This window comes from Schistocerca serialis, chromosome 1, assembly GCF_023864345.2.
Source record: "Schistocerca serialis cubense isolate TAMUIC-IGC-003099 chromosome 1, iqSchSeri2.2, whole genome shotgun sequence".
Lineage (NCBI taxonomy): Eukaryota > Metazoa > Arthropoda > Insecta > Orthoptera > Acrididae > Schistocerca > Schistocerca serialis.
The window spans coordinates 829246409-829272292 of NC_064638.1; the positions used below are offsets into that span (position 1 = coordinate 829246409).

At 43.0% G+C, this 25884-nt stretch overlaps 1 protein-coding gene across 1 annotated transcript in view; it reads left to right on the forward strand.

Annotated features, from left to right (window-relative positions):
- Positions 1 to 25884, forward strand: part of LOC126437444 (glutamate-gated chloride channel-like) — a 184718-nt gene that overhangs the window by 128576 nt on the left and 30258 nt on the right. The window contains exons 5-7 of the mRNA XM_050090482.1: positions 563 to 632; positions 7142 to 7298; positions 25238 to 25320. Coding sequence (XP_049946439.1) covers positions 563 to 632; positions 7142 to 7298; positions 25238 to 25320 — 310 coding nt within the window. The remainder of the gene's footprint in view (positions 1 to 562; positions 633 to 7141; positions 7299 to 25237; positions 25321 to 25884) is intronic.

Genomic DNA, 25884 nt, shown 5'->3' on the forward strand with positions numbered 1-25884 from the left:
TGAACATTGGTCCAAAACCCTATGATCTCTTTAGCGCAGATGCACACCAGGCTCGAACCCTTATGGGAATCGGCGAAATGCCCCGAGTAGTGAGGCTAATGGCAAGAAGCACTACGTTGTTAGTGTGTGTATAAGTTGAGAATTTGAGTCTTATGGGGACAATGCTAGTGCAGCCCGTGTAGTTGCAAGGACCACTGCACCCGGATAGCGCAGTGGTCAGCTCATCCGCTTAGTAAGCAAGAGAACCGGGTTCGAATACCGGCCTGGCAGTAATTTTCAACCTTCCCCATTGATTTAAATCAGTGCCCACTAGCAGCCAATGTCTGTAATTGGTTCAAATGGCTCTGAGCACTATGGGACTCAACTGCTGAGGTCATTAGTCCCCTAGAACTTAGAACTACTTAAACCTAACTAACCTAAGGACATCACAAACATCCATGCCCGAGGCAGGATTCGAACCTGCGACCGTAGCGGTCTTGCGGTTCCAGACTGAAGCGCCTTTAACCGCACGGCCACTTCGGCCGGCGTCTGTAATTCTTCTGTGTCTTTTTTTATGTTGCAGGACTTCACTGCCCAGCTGACGGTGGTTCTGACGTGGCACGACCCCCGCCTCAGGTACGACGACATGGACAGTAAGTGTACTCTCTGGTTTCGTCCCATATTCCTCCACGTGCGCTCCCTTGTAAATAATATAAATACGAGCCTGTCTATGAACTACTAAGGTTCCTTAGTAATGATATTGTTTACTATTCGTGGATAGCAGATTCTTAAACTTCCTTAGTTTAACTTCCTTTTCCTGAAAAACGACAGTTGGCAGAGCATCTCTTAAATGTCTGTCTTTCGCTTGTACATTGGCAAGGTATTGGAGTACCTTTATGTAATGAATAATAAAGACTGAATGAATAAATGGACGAATTATTGTCGCTGCTCGGGATGAACTTGACACAGCTCATAAGTGGCACCAGCATTATCGAAGAAGATTCCCACGACAACATAGGTTGTAGTAAGATCTGTAATGGGACCTAATAATATCTGCCACGTACGCGAATGCGATCACACGCGACGTAATATACCACGCAGGTCGGAAACATTTTCTTCGTGGTGAAACTATTCCCATTCGTTACTTGCTACCCCATTTTTTCAGATCCAAAACTGCTTTTTATTTGTTATTAGTTCTTTTGGTTTCTCATTATTCATTAATTGCTAATCTTACTGATGTTACTAAAATTCTCGGTTTCGCTGTTTCGGTTTATAATGCTTGAGGAAGTAAATGTTCAGTGGTATTTTTAAGCATTGACGCACCGTTGTTTGCTGAGATATAAAAAGAATACTTTCCTGGTAATGTATGGAGCTTCTCCTGCTTTAATCATTTTCTCTGAAGTCAGCTTGCAAAGAAATTTGTCATAAAACACTGAGAGCAGTCGGTTTATATTGGAACACTGCAACTACGTAATATCATTCTAATAGCTTTGCTTTCATATTTTCTTTTGTTATTATAATGTAGTTTAACATGAATGTGAGAATTCCTACAAACTCTGTAGGAACACTCATATTTACACATTTCTTGCGATCTGAAAATGACTGATACTTACACAGACGCGACGCCAAACCGAACACATGAGTTTATGTGATTATTATTCCATTAAGAGGATTTCATCTACACGTATCCGAGTAGATCATCGTAAATGCAAAATGCATCGAAGGCAAGTAGATATAACTTCATTCGGTATCCTAAAAAGAAGTGTTTTTCACTGTTTATCATTTCTGCTAATAAACAAGAACTTGTTAAAAGGAAAATTCTTTACCATTGTTTAAAACCCTGCAAAAACTCCCACAATCATTTTCATTGCATGTTCTTATGACTGCATCACATCTATGGCATGTTTAAATTACGCTGTATGTTTAAGTGTGATACAGAAAACTGATAACATACTTAGAAGCTTCTTTCAAATGAAATGATGAAGTATACAGCCCTACTAGAAAAACAAAGTTGGTGTGCAATCCTGTGGCTAAAAACGATGTAAATTACTTACAAACGTCATGATATTCACCATATTGTCCGCTACAACTTGGTGAAACCACATATTGATACATTTATTCGTTCTCGATTTACAGTCAGGTGACAAAAGTCATGGGATAACGAGATGTACACATACACTATGTGTACATATGCACACAGCCGCAGTATCGCGTACACGTTTCCAACGTGATTTGGGCCGCACGACGGGGATTACATCTACATCTACATCTACCTGATTACTCTGCTATTCAAAGTAAAGTGCCTGGCAGAGGGCTCAATGAACAATCTTCAAGCTGTCTCTCTCTCGAACAGCGCGCGGGAAAAACGAGCACCACGCCCGGGTTCCCGGGTTCGATTCCCGGCGGGGTCGGGAATTTTCTCTGCCTCGTAATGGCTGGGTGTTGTGTGCTGTCCTTAGGTTAGTTAGGTTTAAGTAATTCTAAATTCTAGGGGACTGATTACCATAGATGTTAAGTCCCATAGTGCTCAGAGCCATTTGAACCATTTGAAAAACGAGCACTTAAATTTTTCTGTGCGAGTCCTGATTTCTCTTATTTTATCGTGATGATCATTTCTCCCTATGTAAGTGTGTTCCAACAGAATGTTTTCGCAATCGGAGGAGAAAACTGGTGATTGAAATTTCATGAGAAGATCCTGTCACAACAAAAAACGCCTTTGTTTTAATGATTGACACTCCAATTCACGTATCATGTCTGTGGCACTATCTCCCCTACTTCTCGATAACACAAGACGAGCTGCCCTTCTTTGTACTTTTTCGATGTCGTCTATCAGTCCCATCTGATGCGGATCCCACACCGCACAGCAATACTCCAGAATAGGTCGGACAAGCGTGGTGTAAGCAGTCTCTTTAGTAGACCTGTTGTACCTTCTAAGTGTTCTGCCAACCAATCGCAGTCTTTGGTTTGCACTACCCACAATATTATCTCTGTGATCGTGCCAATTTAAGTTATTTGTAGAATGAAATTTTCACCCTACAGTGGAGTGTGCGCTGATATGTAACTTCCTGGCAGATTAAAACTGTGTGCCGGACCGAGACTCGAACTCGGGACATCTGCCTTTCACGGGCAAGTGCTCTGCCAACTAAGCTACCAAAGCACGACTCACGCCACGTCCTCACAGCACTATCCCGCGAAAGGCAAAGGTCCGAGTTCCCAGAGAATAATGGAGCGCCACCAGCTCGTCTCCATCACACAGTACAGGTGTTAAGGAGCTGTTCCCCTGAAAGTCGACGCATTCACACATCTCATCTACATCTACATCTACGTGATTACTCTGCTTTTCGCAATCATATTTCATGAGAAGATCCCGTCGCAACGAAAAACGCCTTTGTTTTAATGATTACCACTCCAATTCACGTATCATGTCTGTGGCACTATCTCCCCTACTTCCCGATAATACAAGACGAGCTGCCCTTCTTTGTACTTTTTCGATGTCATCCGTCAGTCCCATCTGTTGCGGATCCCACACCGCACAGCAGTACCCCAGAATAGGGCGGACAAACGTGGTTGAGCAGTCTCTTTAGTAGACTTGTTGCACCGTCTAAGTGTTCTGCCAATCAATCGCAGTCCCATAACATTATCTATGTGATCGTTCCAATTTATGGTATTCGTAATTGTAATCCCTACGTATTTGGTTTAATTTACACCCTTCAGATTTGTGTGACTTATCGCGTAATCGAAATTTAGCGGATTTCTTTTAGTACTCATGTGAATAACTTCACACTTTTCATTATTCACGGTCAACTGCCACTTTTCGCACCATACAGATATCTTAACTAAATCATTTTGCAGTTTGTTTTGGTCATCTGATGACTTTACAAGACGGTAAATGACAGCATCATCTGAAAACAATCTGAGATGGCTACTGAGATTGTCTCCTATGTCGTTAATATAGATCAGGAACAATACAGGGCCTATAACACTTCCTTGGGAAACGCCGGATGTTATTTCTGTTTTACTCGATGACTTTCGGTCTATTACTACGAACTGTGACCTTTCTGACAGGAAATCACGAATCCAGTCGCACAACTGAGGCGATATTTCATAGGCACGCAGTTTGGTTAGAAGACGCTTGTCAGGATCGGTGTCGAAAGCCTTCTGGAAATCTAAAAATATGGAACCAATTGGACATCCCCTGTCGATAACACCCATTACTTCATTAGTATAGAGAGCTAGTTGTGTTTCTCAAGAACGATATTTTCTAAATCCGTGCTGACTACGTGTCAATAAATCGTTTTCTTCGAGGTAACAGCCTTTGAAAGCGGAATAATAGTTGGAGCTGCACGCACAGGACATTCCATTTCGGGAATCGTTAGGGAATTCAGTGCTCCGAGATTCACAGTATGAAGAGTGTGCCGAGAATTTCAAATTCCAGGCATTACGTCTCACTACAAATAACGCAGCGCCGACGGCTTTCAATTAACGACCGATAGCAACGGCGTTTGCATAGAGTTGTCAGCGCTGATAGACAAGCAACTTGAGTGGAAAAACCGCAGAAATCAATGTCGGACGTATGGCGGAGGTATCCATTAGGACAGTGAGGCGAAATTTGATGTTAATGGGCTATGGCATCAGAGGATAGAGGCGAGCGCTTTGGTAACAGCAAAACATCGCCTGCGGCACCTCTCCTGAGCTCATATCGATTGGACGCTAGACGACTGGAAATCCGTGACCTGGTCAGATGAGTCCCAATACCAGTTCCCAAGAGTTGATGGTTAGGTTCAAGTGTGGCGCAGAAGCCATGGGCCGAAGTTGTCAACAAGGCAATGTGCGTGCTGGTGGTGGTTCCGTAATGGTGGGGGCTCCGTTTACATGGAATGGACTGGGTCCCCCGATTCAATTGAACCGATCATTGACTGGCAGTGGTTATGTTCGGCTGCTTGCAGACCATTTTCTGCCCTTGATGGACTTCATATTCGCAAACAACGTTGAAATTTTTATGGGTGACAATGCGCCATATCACAGCGCCACAATTATTCGCGATTGGTTAGAACATTCACACCAGTTGGAGCGAATGATTTGGCCACCGAGGTCTCCTGACATAAATCCGTCGAAAATTTATGTGACATAATGGTGATGTCAGTTAGTGCACAAAAACCTGCACCGGCAACACTTTCGCAATCATGAACGGCTATAGACGGAGTTCAAATGGTGCAAATGGCTCTGAGCACTATGGGACTCAACTTCTGAGGTCATCAGTCCCCTAGAACTTAGAACTACTTAAACCTAACTAACCTAAGGACATCACATACATCCATGCCCTAGGCAGGATTCGAACCTGCGACCGTAGCGGTCGCGCGGTTCCAGACTGTAGCGCTTAGAACCGCTCGGCCACCTCGGCTGGCTATAGACGGAGTAAGGGGCAATATTTCTTCAGGAGACTTAAACAACTTGTTGAGTGCATGCCCCATTCCATGTCACGTTGCTGCAGTACACCGGGCAAGAAGAGGTCCACCATGATATTAGGGAGTATCCCATGACATTTGTCACATCAGTAAATATATAAGGAACTGGTATAGGCATGCTTGTTCAAATACACCGATATGTAAACAGGCAGAATACGGCACTGCGGTCGGCAACGGCTATATAAGACAAGTGTCTGGTGCAGTTGTTAGATCGCTTACTGCTCCTACAGTGGCAGGTTATCAAGATTTAAGTGAGTCTGGACATGATTTTAGTGTCGGCGCACGAGCGATAGGACACAGCATCTCCGAAGTAGCGATGAAACGGGGATTTTTCCGTACGACCATTTCACGAGTGTACCGCGAATATCACGAATCCGGTAAAACATCAAATCTCCGACATCGCTGCGGCCGGAAAAAGTTCCTTCAAGAATGGCACCAACGGCGACTAGAGAGAATCGTTCAACGTGACAGAAGCGCAACCCCTCCGCTAATAGGTGCAGATTTCAATGCTGGGCCATCAAAAAGTGTCAGCGTGTGAAACGTTCATCGAACATCATCGGTAAGGGCTTTCGGAGCCGAAGGCCCGCTGGTGTACCCTTGATGACTGCACCATACAAAGCTTTACGCCTCGCCTGTCAACACCTACATTGGACTGTTGATGATCAGAAACACGTTGCCTGGTAGTCTCTTTTCAAATTGTATCGAGGAGGCAATCTCATGACTCCATGGACCGTGCATATCAGTGGGGGACTGTTCGAGCTGGTGGAGGCTCTGTAATGTTGTGGGGCGTGTGCAGTTGGAGTGATATGAGACCCCCGACACGTCTAGGTACGACTCTGACAGGTGACACTTACGTAAGCATCGTGTCTGATCACCTGTATCCATTCATGTCCTTTGCGCATTCCGACGGGCAAATGCAGCGAACAATGCGACACCCCAAACGTCCAGAGATGCTACAGTGTGGCTCCTGAAACACTCTTCTGAGTTTAAACACTTCCACTGACCACCAAACTCTTTAGACATGAACATTATTGAGCATATCTGGGATGCCTTGCAACGTGCTGTTCAGAAGAAATCTCCACTCCCTCGTACTCTTACGGATATATGGACACCCCTGCAAGATTCATGGTGTCAATTCCCTCCAGTACTACCTAGACATTAGTCGAGTCAATGCCACGTCTTGATGTGACACTTCCGCGTGCTCGCAGGGGCCTTATACGATATTAGGCAGGCGTATCAGTTTTTTTGGCTATATATATATATATATATATATATATATATATATATATATATATATATATATATGTGTGTGTGTGTGTGTGTGTGTGTGTGTGTGTGTTCAAATGGCTCTGAGCACTATGGGACTCAACATCTAAGGTCATCAGTCCCCTAGAACTTAGAACTAATTAAACCTAACTAACCTAAGGACATCACACACATCCATGCCCGAGGCAGATTCGAACCTACGACCGTAGCAGTCGCGCGGTTCCGGACTGAGCGCCTAGAACCGCGAGACCACCGCGGCCGGCCTATGTGTGTGTGTGTGTGTGTGTGTGTGTGTGTGTGTGTGTGTGTGTGTGTGTTTGTGTGTGCAGTCTTTTGTTCAACTGACACGTTTCATATAATGTTTATGGTGAATATGATGTACAGAAGATGGGGCTAACTTAGTAACTAACAAGCCGTGCGCCGTGCCGCAGCGGGACGCCGGCGGTTCGTGACGCTGACGGAGGTGAGCCGCGCGTGGCAGCCAGACGTGTTCTTCAGCGAGGAGAAGCAGGGCCACGTGCACGACATCGTCACGCCCAACGTCTACATGCGCATCTCACCCGACGGCCTGGTGCGCTTCAGTGTCAGGTCAGCACTCACCGTGTTCTCATATCTTGTGCAGTCTGTAGAAGCAAGTAATACAAATAAAATAATTTTCTGCATCAGTCACTTCTTTATTTTGACACTACGCATTTCGATGGTTCACACCATCACCTTCAGGTGACGACGTAAATATAAAGTACTGTGGAGAACACATGAAACAGGCAGCAATATGATTACTTTTTACGACTCTACCGCTCTTCAAAATACGCAACATAACTTTCACTGCCCTTGGCCTGGTAATGTGAAAAGACGTCTGCACTCTTCTCCAAAGATGTAAATAAACAATTCTCCACTTGACGATGATGGTGTGAACCATCGAAACCCGTAGTGGCAAAATAAACATGTGGCTGATGTAGAAGATTATTTGTATTCATCAACAAAATAGCCCCCATAAACCCGTCCTTTACCGACGAAACTTTCACTAGCAAGGAAATTGTGAGTAAATAAAACCCAGCAATAAAGCAAGCTAAACGAGGGAAAGTCATTAAGTTTTTAATTATCACCTCGAAAAAAAATATTGTTGAAATGGCTCTGAGCACTACGGGACTTAACATCTGAGGCCATCAGTCCCCTAGAACTTAGAACTACTTAAACCTAACTAACCTAAGGACATAAACACATCCATCCCCGAGGCAGGATTCGAACCTGCCACCGTAGCGGTCGCGCAGTTCCACACTGAAGCGCTTAGAACCGCTCGGCCACTCCGGATGGCTCACCTCGAAAACATCTACGACAGTGATGTTTGGTGTTGGTGTTGGTCCTTCTTTATACACTCACGCATCAATGTAATATTTTTTTCGCAACGATTGATGACGGAGACTTTTGTTGTAGCGGTGTGTGGTTTCGCTGTTCACGAAACGTACCGCTTCGAAAGCCACCTTGTTATCATTTTGGAAATGCCAGCTACGCAATGGTTTCTTCGTCCGAAGAAAGAACAAGAAGTCACTGGGTGCCATGTCAGGAGAATAAAGGGGATGAGATAAAATTTGACAGCCCAAAATCGCAGCATATCTGACTGTGGCTTGTGCAGACTGAGCTGGGGATTTGTCGTGGAGCAAAAACTGCCCCTCAGTTCTTCCTCCGACGGGTGTCAAAACGGATATGGACGAATAGCTGGTGACGTCACAGCATGGAATTCTACTGTCAATCACATTGCATGAAATAAAGAATCTGGCATATTTGTTTTTGCCTCGTGGAAAGGAGCGTGACCAGTGAGATTCGACGTGGTTTCGCGCCACAAGCAGAAAATAGGGGCTGCAATATTGTATGGGGTTAAACATCGTATTTGGTTCTTCATTGGTTCATGGGCGTCGCGTCGGTTAATGTCGTGGTAGTTGCACAATATTTCAACTAAACAGTTGCTCGTCGTCTACAGGTGCTTACTGACGTGTTGAGGTGGTAGCTCATCGGTACGTGCGCTGGCTGACTAGGGAAGCGCAGGCGCCAAGAGGTGGGGCTACAACGTCACCCCAGGCGAACAGTAGAGCAGGGCGACATCCAGTGCCCCTACTGGAGGAAAGGGCCACAGCCTTCGCATGGGCGACGCGGTAAAAGTGCGACCGCTAATCGCTGCCTAGGGCGCCAGCGGGCAGAGTGTTAGCGCTCAGTTTAACTGTCCGCATTCCGAATCTCCATCTGTGTTGCCTCGGAAGTTAAAATACTAAATTTGCATAATGTTTGTGTGTGATATTCAAACATTGAAATTTTTTTTATTATGAAGAAGAAACATTGTAAGGTGGTGGTGAGTGTTTCAAGCGATATATTTAACTCCTGTAAATTGTTAAACAATTAATTCGATAGGGTAGTGCAAATAAGCTCTTTTCCTCTACTTTTGATATCGAAATTGCGTATCTCTCCCTTTGTCCCCAGCATAAGCCTATAGGAACACAGTATTCTCGGAAGAGATAAAAACCTCCATCTACGTGTTTGGTGTCGTTCCGCTCCAGCACCGAGTCTTTTTTCCAGTAATTTGTTTGGAAGGGCTTGGGAGGAGGGGTGGGGAGGAGGCGAGTTGTAGGTGTATGATGGGCTCTGGAAGTGGCCACTTGAGGGAGACAGAGACAGGAAGCAAGTCTGATGTTTCTTGATCAACAGAATGCCTCCACTTGTGCCTTGTTTGGGACCACGCGATCAAAGAATGCTGATTCCAGTCCATGGTTGGTGGATTTAGTATCATGATCTCTAATTTGGACATTGGGAGGTTTTTGTCCTTCGTGGTGGGGCCTCAACGAAAAACACACATGCAGGAGATTCCAAACGGTGGCTACTATACCACACTTCATTCTCTTTCTCGGTGCTTACAGTTATAATGTCATAGGAAGTGGGGGTAGGGCGTACAGATATGAGCTCTTACCAAGTAGGGGAGCCCTGCCCTTGCAAACTGATTAAATACAGAACAAGCAGTAACATATTATTGACACTGAACTGAATTTCATGTCATGAGAGTGTTCCTCTCGTGCAGGGACTGCGTCTTTTTCCCACCAGTTTTTTCTGGTAGGGTTGTGGGGAGGGAGGGGGCGACGGGTCGGGATATTATGTCGTTTGGTGGTTGCATCGTGCACTACCTCAGTCGTTCCTGCATGTCAAGGTGAGCACACACACTAAAATTTTCCAACCACACAACATTTGTAATCTGTGGCATTGTAATTACATAATTAGGACATCTGGTTGCTGAATGTGAGGTTTTCCGACTAAATAAAGAGACCCGACCCCCGAAAAAGAAATTTTATAAATAAACAGTATATCGTCTGCTATGAAATTGACATTGACTTTAGTTTCGTGTCATGAGATTCTTCTTCTCCAGCACAGACTGAGTCCTTTTCCTGCCAATTGCCAGCTGAGGGAGGGGAGGGGGGTGGCAGATGGGAGAGGAGGTCTGGGGATTTCCCAGAGGGGTAGGCGTTAATTAATTGATAGATTCAATGAATTAGTCAATTAATTTGTTATCAAAGTGGGCTTGTATCGGTGAGAGGAGGGGATGGGGTTGGGGTTTTCTGAGAGATGAGGGGGACGACTGATAGGAGGGTACAGGGGGTTCTCAGAAGGATAGATTATCCCCAGAGGGTCATCAATCAACCCCTATGAGATCATAAACCAATTAGCATAACAATAGATTTGCCCCTGTATGTATGCTACTACTAAATGTAAGCAACACACACTAACAAAATGTGCTCTTTCTCTCCTTACTCCCCTACTTGCATTTTCAGAAATTTCTTCCTTAAACTGAGACCTAAGTTTGGTATCAGTAGACTTATTTTGGCCAGGAATGCCTTCTTTGTCTGTAGCAGTCTCCTTTATACGGTATATCCCCGCTGCCTCGTCCATCATATGTTACAAGGAGCAATCGAAAAGTTTCTGCTCGAATACTTAAACATATTGTTTATCAATTTTCTTTCCTTATAGCTTACACCAATTATTGTGAGAATTTAGAATGTCTTACGCCATTTCACAATGCCAAATCCTTTCTCTAGGTCGACAGATTATGAATATGTCTTGATCTTTATTAAATCTAGCTTCCATTGTCAAGTATTACAACAGAACTGCTTCTATCTTTCCCAAAGCTAAATTCATCGTTCTCTAACAGACCCTCAATTTTCTTTTCCATTTTTCTGTACATTACTCTTCTCAGTAACTGGGCTATTAAGCTGATTGTGCGATAGTTCTCACACTTATCTGCCCTTGCTATCTTTGTAATGATGGGTATGTTATTTTTGTGAAAGTCTGGTGGTATGTTCCCAGACCCATAGATTCAGCAATCCATCCCGAATAGTCATTTCGCTGTCACATACCCCAATGATTTTAGAATTCAGAAGAATGTTATCTGCTCCTTCCGTCTGATCTATTGCAAGTCTTCCAAAGTTCTTTTCAACTCTAATATTGGATCCCATATGTTTCTTCATATAGACCTACATTTCTTCTTCTATCATGTCGTTAGCCAGTTCCTCTCCCTCATAGAGGCCTTCAATGTTCTCTTTCCATCCATCTGCTCTGTCCTTTGGGTTTAAAACTGGAATTTCTCTTGCATTCTTGTTATTGAAGTCTTTGCTTTTAACTACATGGAAGGTGTTTTTGATTTTCCTATATGCTTAACCAGTCCTTCCGATTACCGTTTCTTTTTCGATTTCTTCGCGTTTTTTTCTGTAGCCGTTTCGTTTTGGTTTCCCTGCACTTTCTATTTATTTCATTCCTATTTAACTTATATTGTTGTTTTCCTTTCTTTTTCTAACGGTTTTCGTACGTTCTTCTTTCACCGATCAATTGAAGCATTTCTTCTTTGCAGTTACGTACCTGATACCTATATCAGTCTCTCCGTCTTCTGTGAGTGCCTATTTTAGAGATGGTCATTCCTCTTCAATGAATTTACTGTTGTGTTATTCATTATCACAATATATGCGGTCCTAGAGAACTTTAAATACACCCCATCATTCCTCAGTATCACAGTATCCACGTCTTTCAGTATTGATTCTTTCTCAAGTTTCTCTTAAACTTCAGTCTAATCTTCATTATCATTAAATTGTGGCCTGTGTCCATCTATTCCTGGACGTGCCTTCCAACCGAATGCTTGGTTTCGGGGCCTCTGATCGTGATCAAATCTACTTGTAATTTGTGAAGATTTCCATTTGTTTTGAGCGGACCTGTATTTACTCTGTGGAGAACGAGGTTGTGAATAGCTTAGACAAACATTCTGTTATACGCAGAACGGTCGCTTGGGAAATCCTGGTTTAGGTTTCAGTGTGTTACAAAATTCTGGTGAGGGACAGTGAACATGAAAGCACTTGAGAGTACAAATTTTAAGCCACGAGCTCTCTACCTGACTTAGAAAAATATCATGGTAGGTCCATCACAAATATTGCAGGACATGATGTCTGTGTGTGTGAATGAAACCGAGGTATCTCCAGTTCGGAAAGTTGAAAGGGATGCTATTGCACCGGACGTGCTGCGGTATGCCACTAGGTATGGTCACAATGCTTAAATATTGCCGCAGATAAGTATATAAGCTAGGCCGGCCCATGATGCTTAGCCAGCAGGCACCGGCAGGTCTCAACACGGAACTCGGCCCAAAGCGATTGAGTTGGCATTTTCACTAATTGGTATCCATAAACATTAAATTCACACTCCACAGTGTGAACTTATTAATTTTCAATATAATTATAGTGTTAGCTGTCATTTTGATCAGTGTTTGAGCACGACTAATCATGATACTATTTTAATTAGTGTTGGCCGATTGGTACAAAAGTTCTTTACAATTGTTATGCGGTGCACATCACTAGCACAGAGTGGAATGACAGTGAAGAGACGAAAATGGCAGCCAACAGGAAGAAAGTCTGGAAGAATGGGGGCAAAGAATACTAATCCGTGTTGAGTATGAAGAAGAGAACTTTATGCTAATGTCGACAAGGTGAAAAGCTCTGTCCCCAAGACGCTAGTTGGTAATGTTAGCGTGACTGATTTTTGGGCAGCAATTGGCCTTATAGTGCTCCTCTTTGGACTCTGTTTTTTGCTAGACAGTTCACGTCGTGACACAATATTTCCTTAATTGGGAACATACGGGAACTTCGAAGTGTTCACAGGGAAGTGTGCTGCTACACGTTGTGGAATTAACTGTTTGATCAGTTATCCACGAATTACAAGAAATACTTTGGGTCTCCTTATAATGTGTTTGCCTTGCTGTAGAATTACAGGGATAAGTAGTGCCAATACAGCTGTTATGATTTATTGAATAAACAACTGAATTTCAAAGGTATATCCTGTGTAGCGTAGCTCAGTATAAACAGATCTGTTCCGGCGTAACATCAACATCGACCTGGAAAGAAACAGCCGAGAAGTCAGCCTGGTCGTCAGACCAGGACCGCACCACGACAGGCGCAGCCACTATACGAAGAGAATACAAGCGGCGCTCCAGCTAGCCTCGGCCACACTAGGAGAGCCTCACTAGAAGAAGAGCGGGGTTCCAAACGATTTAGCCGTGATTTGTGATCCATATTAATTGCTTGCATGGATATTGTATACATCGAAGGGCATTGATTATTAGCATGTCGCCAATTGCTTGTGACACCTCATTGTAAAAAGGCAAAGTTATGTATTGTCTATTTAACATATTGTAATAAAGCCCATTAATAAGATTTGGTTGGATTGTTGTTTAGCTATCCGAGAAAGCAGCTTCCTAGGCACCGTATATTACACGAGTGGTCAGGATCCCACATTGGCGACGAGGATGGGATTCGAACCCACGAGTGCAATTTCTTCAGTGATACGCCAGTGGAACAAACTTTTTGTTCATTTGCTTCTTTTTGGGAAACGTGCGAAGATGCAGTTGGACACTGGTGCCTCTGTCACATTGCCAAATCGTCACACATGTGAAATGTTAGGCTCTCCACGCCTCTTTAAAACTAGCACGTAACTGACGGCTTATAATGGACAAGACATTCCCGTCCTCGGAAAATATACTTTGCCTGCCTAGACTGCAAACAGCGACTTTCACGGTACTACAATCACGCGATTGTGCGAACATATTTAGTCTTGATTCATTTGATTTGTTTGGCTTTAACATTCACGACAATAAGTTGTCAGTGTCTGCATTCCACGCAAAAGACAGTGTGGCTAGCTTGCTGAAAGAATTCCCGGAACTCTTTTCTAAAGGTTTAGGCAAGGCTAACAATTTTGTTGCACATATTAATCTGAAAGACAATGCTCAGCCGAAATTTTGTCGGGTCCGAACTGTTCTTATTGCATTACGGGACCAAGTCACTGCTGAATTTAAATATTTGCAAGATAGCGGAGCTATTGTGCCCAAACAAGCTAGTCAATGGGCAAGTCCAATGGTTTTTCTTCCCAAAGCTTCAGGTCACATTCGTCTCTGTGTTGATTTTGTCTACAGTCAACCCACAAACTGTGATTGATAATTATCCATTGGCACGCCCAGAGCATCTCATGAACAGATTAGACGCTGGTCGCTACTTTTCAAAAATTAATTTGCGAGACGCGTATCTTCAAATCCCACCCGATGACGGATCTTAAAAAGTGTATATAGCGAATACTCATTTGGGCTTGATTAAATATTTTCGTTTGCCTTTTGACAGTGCTTCCGCAGCCGCCATTGTCAAACGGTATTTGGAACAGCTGACCGCTCAAGTTCCCAACTGTTCAAACTATTTGGACGATGTTGTAGCAGGTCGCACACCTGAAGAACACACTGCAGTTTTGTTTGCTTTTTTTCATATCTTATCTGGGTCAGGACACCACAAAATCTAGCTACAATAATTCGTTCATATTGCAGTTAACAAATTTACAAAGAAACATGTTAACCTTTAATCTTATTAGAAACAAGAACTGTTCTGTAGAGTAGTCTGATTAGTCTCTAGTCTACAAGAGACGGGCCAACATCAAATCAGGTTAATCCATTCACGCATTTACGTTCCACTCAGGGTGGTAGCTTGCGATGTTCCCATGTCTCTAGTATACAAAGTCTAAAATAAAACAGAATCTTGGAAGACGTGACAAGAGCCAAACGCCGTCCTCCTACTTGCATACAACGGAATGGCTGATATCCAATCAAAGAAATCCGTTCACTTCTCGCCGCTAATTTTGAGTCTCATTTACTTTTAATTTGAATATTACTAGGATTCTTTGATGTATCAATCACAGCTCCAGGACTGACTTCAGCTTGTCTAGTACTACTTCACCTGTCATTTCATAACTAAATGCTAACTTAATACATAGCATGCTCCTGATTCACTGCTGGATTTGGCGCTCACGTGTTGACGGACAGAGCTGGTCGACTGACGTTAGCAAGCCTTGTCCTTCCTTGAAGGGCCGAGTTCTCTGTGTATACGTTATAGTGCGGGTCTTCCTACCATAGAAAGATGACTGCCAGCTGGCTTCGTATGCTCCTCAGCAAAAGCTGGGCGCAGGTGTTCTTTACAATGATCTGCGAAAAGTAAATAAAAATATAAAGGGCAGTCAAACAAAAATAAGGCTGGTGGAAAAATAATTGGCAAGACGCGAGTACGACTAGCACGCTGAAGGTTCCGAACAGGCTAAATCATGTGTACAGACATTTCATCGATTTCGGGAATCGAGAAGCTCGACTACTTTTACCTACTATGGGCACTGATATTGGCAAGATATCGGTCCTAGGAATTCCAAGACTTTCGACAATGTGTTAATTTCATGTCTGAAGTCGGATATCAAATAACAAAAGAAATTTTTATGTCGTGTGTTACAAGGTAACAATTTTCTGATTTTCTTCCTTTACTTGAGCTGTGAAACCTTTCTTCTTGCCGAATTTAATGATTCTACGTCAAGGGGGAGTACACTATACGTTTTGACGAGTGACTTTGCTACTATCAAAATATGTGACATAAACGCCCGTATCTTTTGACAGAGCCTTAATACTTTTACACCACCAAAGGACTATAGGTATCAGAATGTAGCATACATTTCAACTGTACTTGGTCCTGAAAGAACAGGGACTTTACAGTCGGATGTGCAGACACACAGTCTGATAACAATGACAACGTTTTTTCATGTGTTAAAACACAAATTCATAATTTTAGGATTTTTTCTGTAGTTTTACAGTAAAACCTTTCTTCTTGTCAAATTTGATGAGTTTAGACGAACGGGAAGATCCTGCAGATACTGATGAGTGAATTTGCGAGTACCAAAATATATGACATAAATGGTGGTATGTTTTGACTGTATTGAGTTAAAGGCTAACGTTTATTACACCGCCAAGGAACTATAGACTTTAATATGAGACATGAATTTCAACTAGATACGTCCAGCATCGCCTGAGAAAAGGGGGTCTTAACAGACGGACGGGTAGACAGACAGTCTCCTAACAAACGATAATTTTTTGTTTCGTGTAATTACAAAATGAACAATGTTCGTATTTGTTCCTTTGGTTGTAGTGGGATACTTTGATTCTTATCAGTCAGGTTCCTCTCAGAGTATGCTGATAACATAGCTCCATATTTAGCAATTATATACAACCACTCGCTCACAGAAAGATCCGTACCTAAAGACTGGAAAATTGCGCAAGTCACACCAATACCCGAAAAGGGAAGTAGGATTAATCCGCTGAATTACATGCCTATATCACCAACGTCGATTTGCAGTAGGGTTTTGGAACATATACTGTATTCGAACATTATGAAGTACCTCGAAGAAAACAATTTATTGACATATAGTCAGCACGGTTTCAGAAAATATCGTTCTTGTGAAACACAACTACCTCTTAATACTCATGAAATAATGAGTTCTATCGACAGGGGATGTCAAATTGATTCCATATTTGTAGGTTTCCAGAAGGTCTTCTAACCAAACTCCGTGCCTACGGAATATCGCCTCAGTTGCGCGACTGGATTCGTGATTTCCTGTCAGAAAGGTCACAGTTCGTAGTAGTAGACGGAAAGTGATCGAGTAAAACAGAAATAATATCCGGCTTTCCCCAAGGAAGTGTTATAGGCCCTCTGTTGTTCTGGCACTGCAGTCTGGAACCGCGGGACTGCTACGGTCGCAGGTTCGAATCCTGCCTCGGGCATGGGTGTGTGTGATGTCCTTAGGTTAGTTAGGTTTAAGTAGTTCTAAGTTCTAGGGGACTTATGACCTAAGATGTTGAGTCCCATAGTGCACAGAGCCATTTGAACCTCTGTTGTTTCTGATCTATGTTAATGACATAGAAGACAATCTCAGTAGCTGTCTTAGATTGTTTGCAGATGATACTGTCTTTTGGCATCTTGTAAAGTCATCAGATGACCAAAACGAATTGGAAAATGATTTAGATACGATATCTGTATGATGCAAAAAGTGGCAATTGACCCTGAATAAAGAAAAGTGTGAAGTTATTCACATGAGTACTAAAAGAAATCCGCTAAATTTAGGTTGCGCGATAAGTCACACAAATCGGAAAGTTGTAAATTCAACTAAATACCTAGGGATTACAATTACAAATAACCTAAATTGGAACGATCACATAGATAACATTGTGGGTAGAGCAAACCAAAGACTGGGATTCATTGGCAGAACACTTAGAAGGTGCAACAGGTCTACTAAAGAGACTGCTTACACCACGCTTGTCCGACCTATTCTGGAGTATTGCTGTGCGGTGTGGGATCCGCATCAGATAGGACTGATAGACGACATCGAAAAAGTACAAAGAAGGGCAGCTCGTTTTGTATTATCGCGAAACAGGGGAGATAGTGTCGCAGACATGATACGTGAATTGGAGTGTCAATCATTAAAAGAAAGGCGTTTTTCGTTGCGACGGGATCTTCTCATGAAATTTAAATCACCAGTGTTCTCCTCCGATTGCGAAAACATTCTGTTAGCACCCACCTACATAGGGAGAAATGATCATCACGATAAAATAAGAGAAATCAGGGCTCGCACAGAAAAATTTAAGTGCTCGATTTTCCCGCGTGCCGTTCGAGAAGGGAACGGTAGAGAGACAGCTTGGAGGTGGTTCATTGAACCCTCTGCCAGGCACTTTATTGTGAATAGCAGAGTAATCACGTAGATGTAGATGTAGGTGTTATCACGTTTCATGATTATAGGTCAACGAGATGAACCCTGTAGGTTTTGATGAGTGAGTTTGCTAGTGTCAAAACTTGCGCATCTTATTGTTCACTGACTCGGAAGCTTCACCTTCTTAAATCGCCAAAGGACCATAGACAATAATACGTGACACACATTTCAGTTTGATACATCTACCCGTCCCTGAGAATTCTGAACCGTCGGACAGACAGACAGTGAAACAGACAGACAGACGGACAAAGAATTGATCTTATAAGGGTTCCTTTTTACCGACTGAGGTACGGAAAGCTAAAACGTAAGTAAACTGTTTATTATTTGTAAAATAATCGCCGTAATTTTTAATACATTTAACCCACTGTGAGACAAGCCGACCAATACCTTCGTGGGAAAATTTCTGTGGTTACCTACGGAACCACGATTCTACCCACGGGAGCACCTCACCCACGACCACGAATGTATTTCTTAAGGCTCCAGAAACATGGAAATTGCATGGGAGGGAGATCGTGATTTCATGGGAAATGTGTAAGTGCTTCACGGGGAGCTTATGCAGCGTTGTCGAAACAACCCTCACAATAAGAGGCGGGCTCACATGTTGCCAAGTTTGTTTCGAGTACGCTGCATAAGCTCCCCGGGAAGCCCTTACACATCCTTACACAGTTATGGAGATTATTTTTAAAATAATAAACCGTTTACTTACTTTTTAGTGTTCCGCACCTCAGGTGGTAAGAACGGAGCAATCACAGGATCACTTTGTTGTCCATGTGTCTGTCTATCTATTTGACTGTAAAAACCTGTTTTCAAAATTGTTCAAATGACTCTAAGCACTATGGGACTTAACATCTGAGGTCATCAGTCCCCTAGACTTAGAATTACTTAAACCTAACCAACCTAAGGACATCACACACATCCATGCCGGAGGCAGGATTCGAACCTGCGACCGTAGCAGCAGCGCGGTTCCGGACTGAAGAAAAAACCCTTTCTCTCATGCAAGACCGGACGTATCATGTCACTTACTAAGGTCTACTGTCCGTTAACGGTGTAGCATATTGAAGCTTCTAAGTCAATGCAATCAAAATATATTTTGATACTCGCAAATTCACTCATCAAAACTTATAGGATACTCTCTGTTGGTTGAGAATCATGGAATCTGGCAAGATGCAACGTTTCACTGTACACGTACAGAAAAAAAAATCTGAAAATTGTTAATTTGTAATTATACCACAGGAAAATAATATTTCTTTTGTCATTTGTTCTCCGACTTCAAACTTGAAATTAAAATATTCTCGAAAGTCTTGAAAGCCCTGTGATTGATATCTTGCGACTATCAATGTGGAAAACGCAGAAATCGTCGCGATTGTCGCCTCCTGGATTGGATGATCTATGTGCATACGTAATTAAGTGTGTACGAAACCCTAAGTGCCCGAGTTCTACTCGCTCCTAGCCAGTTTCTTATTTATCAGCTTTATTTTTATTTGACTGCGTCTTAAAACTCTGCTTTCGCCTCTTAATGCGCTCACGCTACAGCCAAATAAAGCACACATCTCCTTGTTCTCCTGCAGAGGGATTGAGAGAAAACAGGAGGGGAGACGGGGTTGCATAAGCAAGTGATCGGGAAACGATAGATAATCAGTTTTTGGTATCATAAAGTAAACCATACAGAACTTACAAACAAATTACCTTTATTGACCTTCATCGGGCACAATGTACCTTTGGTTCAGCTTAAACTATCAGTGAAGTTTTCGTTTAGAATCGGTGCTGATTTTACACTTTCGGATGTGTGGTAAGTCGGCTAGATACGTGGTTTCCAGGACTCCTTTGATGAAAAACCGCGAAGTACGTGGATGCTCGTGAACAAAGGTATCAAAGGTTATAATGCTAGGCATTGGATAAATATTCTTTTCTTTTATTTCGGATCGTCATTGTTCTGAGTGGTATCTTGAGATTCACCACTAATTCCTCACTTGTGAAGGTCTCTTCATCTCAAAGTAGATATATTGTACAATATATATTGTACTCTCTGCCTTTCCCTACCATTTCTGTCGTCTATGGCTCTCTCTAGTGCCACAGAAGGCATTTTTCCGTCCTCTCTTGCTTTTTATATATTCCGTTCGTGGCTGATCCTGTGGTCAACTTCGTAATTTCTCCTATTTTAATCAGTTCACATATTTTTCAGAATCTTTCATTAGCGCCATGTCTCAAACCCTTCTATTCTCTTCATTTACGGTGTTCATTTCCATACAATTCTGTACCCCACAAGTACAATCTCAGCGATTTCTTTCTCCAGTTAAGGCTTATGTTTGGCACTAGTATACATCTTTTTGTGAGCAATGCTCTCTTTGCCTGTGCCACAAACGGTGTAAAAAGATCTAGTACACGCCTAGAAAACAGACTCCCAAAGCGAAACAGAAGAAACCTACGTTAGGCGCTGCACGCATCTTCCAGCTTTTACCCATGCACGGGGCCCTCCTGCACGGCCCTCTTACCCACGGCGATGGATTTCAGACGACTGAATGGCTCGTGACGCAACACCGAAATAGCGGGAACCACGGAAGCAGGCCATGGAAGAAAACTAGTCTACACCAGCGCCATGGATATAGAAATCGCACTTTCTTTTAGATCGTACAAAAATGATAATTTTATTCTGTATTTTAATTTTGACAAGTAAAGATTTTAACCTTGACATTTACAGATTTTAATAAATTATTTTTAGAGATAAAAGTAAATTACAAAAATCTACTTAATACAGTATGGGCATATGCAATGTATCAAATGTACCAGACGCCACCTGTCGGTAATAGTTTTATAATTAATATGAATGACGTTCATTCTGCCAACCAATTTTATGTGACGCAGCATGTGAAGGTTGCTGTGTGTGGACGGGTTACTCCTGTAACGGAAATTGCCGGTACGATCTGGTACATTTAGTAAATCAGTATCATTATCGTTTCAGATCTGAAGATGGTTCTAGGGGAACCGAAACCGGTCATAAGAATAAGCATTTTTGCAATCAAGACGGATTATAAGTAACATTGAATGTGTGACACTGCAGCGCAGTTCCACCAGGCGGCTGGATAGGGTAGTAAGCAGGGGACATGCCGATACAAGGGGAAACGTCTTTGGAGATTTCATACCGGGTACTCAGGTGGACAGTTACAATGCCTTGCAGACAGGCGCGTGAACAATAAACGCAGATGTTAGCATTTGAAAGAGGACATGTAGTTGGACTCTAAGAAGGCGATCGGAGTAATCGGCGAATCGCTCGACTTTTGAATAGGACCGATGCCACTATACAACGAAGTTGGTACGAATGGGTGAACATGAACGAACACATCGTTAAGAAGGAAACAATCGACCTGAAGAGAAGACAGAACGAGAGCATCGAGAAGCCCTCAGAGCCGTAGATTCATCATTATGATCGATCCGACGTGTAACAGGTGCTTCAGTGAGCACAAGGACCATTGATGGACTGTTCACTGAAAGTGGGCTGAGCTCCAGGCGCCCCTTGCGCCGACTTATATTGACCTCTGTACACCAACAATCCCGTTTGCAGTGGTGTCGAGCAAATTCGGCCTGGAATCTCATTGACTGGACTAGAATTGCCTTCGGTGATGAGTCACGCTTCGAACTGAGCCAGAATGACCAACAAAGTGTCTGGAGACGCCCTGGACAGCGATGGGATACAAACCTAACTTTCGTCCGTCATATGCTCCGCACAACAAGTGATATTCTGGGGCGCAAGCTCATTTTACAGCAGGACCCCTTTGGTTGCCAGTCCCGAACCGCTCTGCTGCTACGGTAGCAGGTTCGAATCCTGCTTCAGGCATGGATGTGTGTGATGTCCTTAGGTTAGTTAGGTTTAAGTCCCATAGTGCTCAGAGTCATTTGAACCCTTTGGTTGTCATCCGCGGCGCCCTTGCAACACAGCGGCACTTCGACGATGTTCTAGGCCCCGCTCAGTTGCCCTTCACGGCAAACCATCCTGGGCTTGTATTTTAGCAAGATAATGCCCGCCGTCACGCGGCGAGAGTTTCTACTAAACTGTCTTCTTGCTTTCCAAATACCACCTTAGCTAACAAGATCGCCGGATCTCTCCTCGGTCGAGAATATTTGGAGCATTAAGTGTTCTCCAATCGTTTCGGTATTTTGACGATCTAATGCGCCAATTAGAAGGAATTAGGCACGCTATCCTTCAGGAGGGTGTCTAACAAATCTGTCATCAATGGCAAGCCGAATATTTGTTTGCATAAGGGCCAGAGGTGGAACAACGCGTTATTAATTTGCTCAATTTGTCAAGTTCTTTCTTTTGAATAAATCATCCAATTTTTCTGAAACTATGATCATTTGTTTGTCTGCACAGGTACATCCCATCCATCACGTCTACCGATTTCTGTTGATTCCTTCGCGGTGCGTAGGTCTTTATATATATACAGTGTACTTTACACGTAACATCGCATAAACACTCCCTGGTAGCTTATGATGAAACAATTTGCTTGAAATATTGATACTATGATCGACGTAACAGCGATTATACTGGTAAAGTTGTAGGTGACTAGAAACTTTACGCTTCTGATTAGAAACGTGTGTTATAACACATCACTAAAGCGTATAATGTTTTCAGTTTGTTGTAACCTCCCCATATCAATAAAGAAATATAAACTAATCATGTGTAACCTTCCCGAACAGAAAATAAAAATAATTAAATTTGGATAATTAAATGCTGACGTTTGAAAACTGATAAACCTTAACTCATGAAAAACTGATACATTTTGACGTAAGCAGTACTACACCATGGCCCTGTGAAATCAATCTGAATCTGTCCGTGAGAAATAAACTGAAAAATTCTTAAGTCGTGATGGTGTCACCGGATAACGCTGTCTATATATCTGCTCGTAAATGGCACAGCTTAGTGCAATGCTGGCCTATCTACTAATACTGGATAACATTTGTCTGAGATCGGAATTATTAGAAAAACTGACTTTACTTAGTGACACAGCTGCACAGCTGGTCGTCTGATTACTAAAGAGCACATGACTATGATCTGACAAAAATTCTGGAATATTTTAATTTACACTACTGGCCATTAAAATTGCTACACCACGAATATGACGTGCTACAGACGCGAAATTTAACCGAAAGGAAGAAGAAGCTGTGATATGCAAATTATTAGCTTCTCAGAGCATTCACACAAGGTTGGCGCCGGTGGCGACACCTACAACGTGCTGACATGAGCAAAGTTTCCAACCGATTTCTCATACACAAACAGCAGTTGACCGGCGTTGCCTGGTGAAACGTTGTTGTGATGCCTCGTATAAGGAGGAGAAATGCGTAACAATACGTTTCCGACTTTGATAAAGGTCGAATTGTAGCCTATCGCGATTGCGGTTTATCGTATCGTGACATTGCTGCTCGCGTTGGTCGAGATCCAATGACTGTTAGCAGAATATGGAATTGGTGGGTTCAGGAGGGTACTACGGAATGCCGTGCTGGATCCCAACGGCCTCGTATCACTAGCAGTAGAGATGACAGGCATCTTATCCGCATGGATGTAACGGATCGTGCAGCCACGTCTCGATCCCTGACTCAACAGATGGGGACGTTTGCAAGACAACAACCATCTGCACTCACAGTTCGACGACGTTTGCAGCAGCAGGGACTATCAGCTCGGAGACCATGGCTGCGGTTACCCTTGACGCTGCATCACAGACAGGAGCGACTGCGATGGTGTACTCAGCGACGGACCTGGGTGCACGAATGGCAAAACGTCGTTTTTTTCGGATGAAACCAGGTTCTGTTTACAGCATCATGATGGTCGCATCCATGTTTGGTGACATCGCGGTGAACGCACATTGGAAGCGTGTATTCGTCATCGCCATACTGGCGTATCACCTGGCGTGATGGTATGGGGTGCCATTGGTTACACGTCTCGGACACCTCTTGTTCGCATTGACGGCACTTTGAACAGTGGACGTTACATTTCAGATGTGTTACGACCCGTGGCTCTACCGTTCATTCGATCCGTGCGAAACCCTACATTTCAGTAGGATAATGCACGACCGCATGTTGCAAGTCCTGTACGGGCCTTTCTGGATACAGAAAATGTTCGACTGCTGTCCTGGCCAGCACATTCTCCAGATCTCTCACCAACTGAAAACGTCTGGTCAATGGTGGCCGAGCAACTGGCTCGTCACAATAAGCCAGTCACTACTCTTGATGAACTGTGGTATCGTGTTGAAGCTGCATGGGCAGCACACCACCCAAGTTCTGTTTGACTCAATGCCCAGGCGTATCAAGGCCGTTATTACGGCCAGAGATGGTTGTTCTGGGTACTGATTTCTCAGGATCTATGCACCCAAATTGCGTGAAAATGTAATCACATGTCAGTTCTAGTATAATATATTTGTCCAATGAATACCCGTTTATCATCTGCATTTCTTCTTGGTGTAGCAATTTTAATGGCCAGTAGTGTAGATAAATTACTGGATCGGGGCTGGCATTGACTTAAGAGGGAATTATACTTCTATAGTTGACTGGTAAAAACAATTATATTCTGAAAATTTTTTACGTCATTGATAAAGATCTCCAACCCATTACACGGGAAAATTGAATAAATTACAAATGATGCTGACGAATCACAAAAGAAAAGATTGAAACAAATTCAAATTAACATCTCAAACAAGTGACTTAACTACGCGCATGCCAATAAAAATAATAAAATTTACCATACAGTAGATGGTTGACTTAATTACAGTGTTGATTTTTCATTATATTAACAATTAGTCATTTGTCCATCATCGTCTCATTCCTTGGTATCATTTAGCTCTGCGGATGATCACAATTATTATTCAGTTCCATATAATAAAATTTTACAATTTGTTCTGCTCTGTGACTTTAACAACTACTAACTGTATACTGCGCTGTACCAGCGACAGACTACAACTACACTGTAGCTGCGAGCGACTGCAACTACGGCAGAGACTGCTCTGACCTGCGACTCTACTGCAGCTCTCTTTTGACAGGGGCAAAGATATTTTACGTCTCGGGCAGCGCCTGTGAATTGTCGTTCTAGCAAGTGAAGAATACATCGATTTTACATTTGCTCCAGAAGGATGGTGAACCCTTTACATTGTTTCTGCAGAGTCTGAAACGCTATGATTTGATTTAAAGGAAACTGGAATGCTTATTGTTTGCCGTTATTGGTATCTGGCTTTTTTGTTGAGGATTCACTGGAGAAATCGCCGCAATAAAGGACCTCGCTTTATATATTAGTGGGGACCATTAGCAATGTTAATAATCACTAAATTCAAATTACAAGCACAAACAGAAACAACTCAATTATTTTTATATGCTGAAAAGAGCGGATAAATCACGCCTGCCATCCTGTGCTGTTTCAGGACATCGATGGCGTTCGCCTGTGACATGGATTTCCGCCGGTATCCGATGGACACACAGACCTGCACTATCTCTATGCAGAGCTGTAAGTATGTAATGGGAAACAACGCCGGAATGCGTGTGGACGTAAGTTAGTTTGTGTGTATAGGTGTGTGTGAAACCACACTGCCACGGTGACCTGCGAATAGCGTGGAACAACTACACAGGGTAGTTATAAATTGGTGTCCATAAATGTAGCAATGTGTTCCTGACGCCGAAAAATTAAAACAAGTCAAGAAGTACATACGTCCGAAAACTATTCGTTATGGAGTTACATGGGTTTATTGCTGATGTTGCATGCGATAAGTTTAACAAAGTACATTTAAAAAACTGCTTGAAGTGACCCCTTTCTGCTTCGATTCCTGCCCTGAGCCTGCGTTCCAAACCATGCCGTACGCCGTTGAAAACTCTTACAGTGCGTCATATGCGGTCAAATCCATCTGCGTACGCTTCCCCACAACGTCGACGTCGGGTACTGGAGCGTAATGCGTCAACCATTACAAATTTCCCCAAAGGTAAAAATTCATTGGATTCAAATATGAAGACCGGGTGGTCCACCCTTCAACCAACCCAAAGATTTGACAACTGATTATCGAGATAGTGGCGAATG